The following is a 5,510-nucleotide window of genomic DNA, read 5'->3' as shown; positions in this document are numbered from 1 at the left end:
GCTCTCCAGATGAGCATTATGACTTAGTGCCATTCTCCTGCCTTTTGCCCATAACCCTGCACATTGTTTCTATTTAAATAACCATCCCATGCCCTCTTGAATGGCTCGATTGAACCTGCCTCCGCCACACTTCCAGGCAGCGCATTCCAGACCCGAACCACTTGCTGTGTGAAGGCTGACGACATTCAGGTCCTGATGAATTGAGTGGCCGTGTCAGATCCGGACGGGATGTTTGCTGTGACTTTTCTCGCCTGGAACTCCTCCCTTTGTAACCCCCCTGTAAAAGCAGTTTACAGGAGTTATAAGCAAAATACGGCAGATGCTGGAAAAACTCAGCAGGTCTGACAGTATCTGCAGGGAGAGAAAAACAGTTGACGTCTCAAGTCCGCATGACTCTTCTTCAGAGCTTCTCCTGAAGAAGAGTCACACGGACTCAAATCATTGACTCTGTTTTTCTCTCTCCACAGATGCTGCCAGACCTGCTGACATTTTCCAGCATTTCCTGTTTTTATTTTTACAGAAGTTATCAGTGTCAGTACAGGATAGAAACTCAGAACAGACAATTCTGGTTTCTATGCAACATTTTTCCCCTTTCATTCCCCCAAATCTATAAATCTCTGTCCCACACACTCCTCTCCCTCTCTGCTCATTGTTCCAGATTCAGTGTCCAGTCTCCTACTTATTCTTTTCTCTCCAGATTCTCTCTCCTCCTGTCCTTAAACTGGTGACTCAGGCTGTGGATCCATTCCACTCCTTCACTCTAATTCCACCAAATACTTTGGCTCAAAACAACAAATTATCTTTCATGCATCTATCAGTAATTTTAATTAAATAGAAATAACCACCTTTTCCCAGTTGGGCCTTTGGTTCGGGTCGAGGCTGGAGAGAGGCCGGAAGATGCAGGTTGTTATTCCAGACCAATAGGAAGAGAAGGGGGGGCGGGACTGGAGGACCGAATGGGTGCGGCTGGTCCTCCGACCAATCGGAGTGGACGAGGGGGCGGGGCTGGAGGACCGAACGCGAGCTGGCGGTCCTCCAACCAATCAGTGTGAATGAGGGGCGGTGCCCTAACTTCGCCACGGGAGCCCCCCCGCCCCCCCGCGCATGAGCGGTGTTGGTGCCAGAATCGAATGGAAGCAGTGGTGTGGGATCCGCGGAGGTGAGAAATATCCCCGGGCAGGCGAGGGATAGGGCGGGCGCACGGACAGGGAGGTATCACAAACACCTAATGTGGGCTTCAAGCTCCGAATACGAAGTCATTGGTTCCGCGTTTTCATGAAGCAGCTGCGGGGTTTCTGATGACAGACCCCCGGTCACCGCCGACATTTTGATCAGCGAATGCAGCGGTGCGCATGCGCGGTCATCCCTGTCAGCAGGAGGAGAGAATGTTGTGCATTTCTATCTTGGACTGACAGGGATGGGATTTTGGAAGCTCCTTTTACAGGGGGTTGGAAGGGGAGGATTTACACGTAGCAAACTCAAACCTAGAGAAATGTTTGTCTCTTCTCAATTTCTATCCTGGATTGAAAGTGATGAGTTTTGTAAACCAAAACAAATACACCTGTTATGAAAGATTAAACAGGCTGGGGCTTTTTTTTTGCTTTAGGGAAAAGGAAGAGTTAGCAGTGAGCTGATAGAGGTCTTTACAATGATCAATGGGTTGGACGGGGTAGGGTTGGAGAGGATGTTTCCACCTGAAACTCAGAGAGCGGTTACAATGCAGAACTCAGGAAACCGCTGAGGGAAAAAGCTGAGATAATTTCAAAAGGAAATGAGATAAGTACATGAGGGAAAAGGGAACTAGAAAGATAAGCTGAAAGGCTGAGGTGAGGTGCACAGAATGGGTGGAGAAGATTGTGTTGTATAAAAACCAGCAGAGTATTTGGACACAATGGCCTGTTTGTTTGTTGCATATTTTGAATTTTTCAATTTAAACTCCTTTTACAGGGTATTCAGGGGGTTGGATTTGCAGATGGGAAATTCAAACCAAACACCATATCAAGATCTGACAGATTCATTCGATTAATCAGAACCTGAATATCATCAGCTTTTGAATGTGGAAGGAGACATGTTTGTCTGTTGTGACTGAGAAAAGATTTCAGGCAATATTGTCTCTGGAATAGCACTGAGAAACACACACACACAAGTAAGAGTGTTCCGGTGCACTGATTGGAAAGAGTTTTAAGCAGTTACACAGCCTAGAAAAAAAGTGCACCGTTCAGAGCGGGGAGAGACTGTACACGTGTTGTGTGTGTGGACGAGCCTTCAGCTGATCATCCAACCTGGAGAGACACAAGGATACCCGCACCGTGGAGAAACCGTGGAAATGTGGAGACTGTGGGAAGGGTTTCAATTACCCATCTGAGTTGGAAACTCATCGACGTATTCACACTGGGGAGAAGCCATTCACCTGCTCTGTGTGTGGGAAGGGATTCACTCAGTCATCCAGCCTCTACACACACCAGCATGTTCATACTGGTGACAGGCCATTCACCTGCCTTGAATGTGGGAAGGGATTTAATGCATTATCAACCCTCCGGACTCACCAACAGGTTCACTCTGATCAGAGACCGTTGAAATGTTCTGACTGTGAGAAGAGCTTTAAAAGCAGAAAGGATCTGCTGATACACCAACGCACTCACACTGGGGAGAGGCCTTTCACCTGCGCAGTGTGTGGGAAGAGATTTACTCAGTCATCCCACCTCCTGACACACCAACTTGTTCACACAGATAAGAGACCTTTTAAATGTTCTGACTGTGAGAAGAGCTTTAAAAGTAAAAAAGATTTACTGAACCATGAGCGCACTCACACTGGGGAGAGGCCATTCACCTGCTCCGTGTGTGGGAAGGGATTCACTTGTTCATCCCACCTTCTAACACACCAATTTGTTCACACTGATCAGAGACCTTTTAATTGTTCTGACTGTGAGAAAAAATTTAAAAGCGTAAAGGATCTTCTGAAACACCAACACACTCACACTGGGGAGAGGCCGTTCACCTGCTCTATCTGTGGGAAGGGATTCCCTCGGTTAGCCCACCTGCTGAGACACCATCGAGTTCACACTGGGGAGAGGCCGTTCACCTGCCCTGAGTGTGGGCAGGATTTCATTGATTCATCCAACCTTCTGATACACCAGCGAGTTCACTCTGGGGAGAGACCGTACACTTGCCCCTTATGTGGGAACAGATTCACTCAGTCATCCCATCTCACTACGCACCAGCTTGTTCACACTGATCAGAGACCTTTTCAATGTTCTGACTGTGAGAAGAGATTTAAAAGCAAACAGAATCTGCTGACACACCAGCGAGTTCATACTGGGGAGAGGCCATTCATCTGCTCCGTGTGTGGGAAGGGATTCGCTCAGTCAAACAACCTGCTGAGGCACCAGCAAGTTCATATGCGACAGCAGGGGATGGATTCTGCTGTTATTGCTGCTGTTAATCACATCCAGGATTGAATCTTGTCTGGACGCTTGTTTCCAATGGGGTTCCACAGTTTGTGGTTTATATTAATGATTTAGACTCAAATGTAGGGGCCACGATTAAGAAGTTTGCAGATGGTATAAAAGTTGCTCATGTGGTTGACAATGAGGAAGAAATCTTTGGATTGCTGGAAGATATCAATTGATTGGTCAGATGGACAGAAAAGTGACTTGGAATTCAATCTGGAGCAATGTGAGATCATGAATTTGGGAGGGCAAACAAGATAATAAATGGGCTAACACTGAGAAGTGTAGAGGAACAGAGGGAACTTGGGGTGCATATCCACAGGTCCCTGAATGTGGCTGGACAGGTAGATCAGGTGGTCAAGAAGGCATTTTGGACACTTTCCTTTCTTTGCTGGGGCCTAGAATATAAGAACAGGAAGTTAACGTAGTATATTATAAAACATTAGTTAGAGCACAGCTAGAGTACTGAGTACAGCTCTGGTCATTGCATTAATCAACTATAAAGTAAGACTAGATTAATGAATTATCATAAAACTGAAGTCAATTGATAATATATTGTATAATTGCAGTCAGTGTTCCATTAATCAAATCTAGGGGATGAAGATAAAGCTAACTAACAAGGAATTCTAGAAATTCTAGTTTCACTTAACTCCTTATAAAAATAAAGTGACTTCGGCACAATGGAAGAAGCTGATTGATGAGAAGCTGATGGATATTTATTTATTTTAATCTTAACTTTATTTTGTTTAAGTCAATTAATAATCAAGGAGGTAAAGGCATTGCAAGGCACCCAGTCCCTTGGAATGCACATCCAGTTCCATGTGGGGAAAGCAGGACACTTCTCATGTCCAGGACAGTCATGATTGCAGGAATTGTCATCAGTTGGAGCAGGAGGAGGCAAAGGGGAATGGACGAGAGGGGTTTTTGTGACTGGAAGACTGTTTCCAGTGATGTTCTGGATGGCATAGGACAGGATTCCATGCTTTTTGTGGTATATATCAATGAGTTAAACTTTAACATTGTTTGGGGGGTGGATGATATCCTGCCTTGTGATTGACAGTGGAGAAGAAAGCTGTAGATTGCAGGAAGTTAGCAATAGTCTGATCAGGTGGGCAGAAAAGTAGCAAATGGAGATCAATCTGGAGAAGTGTGAGATAATAAATACATTTGGGGATGGCAAACATGGCAAAGGGAAAGAATATTACTGGTATGATAGTGAGAAGTGTAGAGGAACAGAGGGACATTGGAGTGCATTGGAGGGGAAGACTGTCCTGCAGTCAGCATTGCAGTGAAGCAGTCTGGGAAGGGTGTCCTGCAGTCAGCATTGCGGTGAAGCAGTCTGGGAAGGGTGTCCTGCAGTCAGCATTGCGGTGAAGCAGTCTGGGAAGGGTGTCCTGCAGTCAGCATTGCGGTGAAGCAATCTGGGAAGGGTGTCCTGCAGTCAGCATTGCAGTGAAGCAATCTGGGAAGGGTGTCCTGCAGTCAGCGTTGCGGTGAAGCAGTCTGGGAAGGATGTCCTGCAGTCAGTTCTTGTTGAAAATAACAAGAGTGACATCACAAGACATTGCGAGAGAGATCAGAACCAGCGCGAGTGCGGGGAAGCTTCAAAAAGTGACATCCACACAAAAGTGAGAGCTGATTGGTGAGTAACCGGTGAGTGTTTTTCTCCAGTTTAAAATAGATTAAGCTAAGGAAAGGTAAGAGTTCTAGTTTTTATTTAAAGCACATAAATAATTTAATTTTGTTTACTGTATTTAACTTAAAAAAAGGGGGTTTTTTTCAACTAGAGGCATGGTAGGTCAGCTCAGTCCTGTGTTATGTACTGCCTGCAACATGTGGGAAGTCCTAGACGCTCCTTGCGCTCTGACCAACCACGTGTGTAGGAAGTGCCACCAGCTGCAACTACTTGAGCTCCAGGTTTCGGAGCTTGAGCGGCAGCTGGAGGCACTGAGGCGCATCTATGAGGGTTTTGTGGATAGCACATTTTATGACATGGTCACCCCTTACGGAAGTGCAGACAGAGAGGGAATGAGTGACCATCAGTCAGAAGAAAGGTGTCAG

At 46.0% G+C, this 5,510-nt stretch overlaps 1 protein-coding gene across 1 annotated transcript; it reads left to right on the top strand.

The window, feature by feature from the left end:
* Positions 1-2,276: 2,276 nt before the first annotated feature.
* On the top strand, positions 2,277-4,744 carry LOC121270337 (zinc finger protein 229-like; the record flags this gene model as incomplete). Its single annotated transcript, XM_041175630.1, has 1 exon — positions 2,277-4,744. A coding segment is annotated over one exon (1,182 nt), but the record flags the coding sequence as incomplete, so codon positions are not given.
* Between the last annotated feature and the right edge of the window lie 766 nt (positions 4,745-5,510).

Source organism: Carcharodon carcharias, chromosome 27 (genome assembly GCF_017639515.1).
Source record: "Carcharodon carcharias isolate sCarCar2 chromosome 27, sCarCar2.pri, whole genome shotgun sequence".
Classification (NCBI taxonomy): domain Eukaryota; kingdom Metazoa; phylum Chordata; class Chondrichthyes; order Lamniformes; family Lamnidae; genus Carcharodon; species Carcharodon carcharias.
The sequence above is the reverse complement of the archived record's forward strand: the minus strand, read 5'-3'. Positions and strand labels throughout refer to the sequence as shown.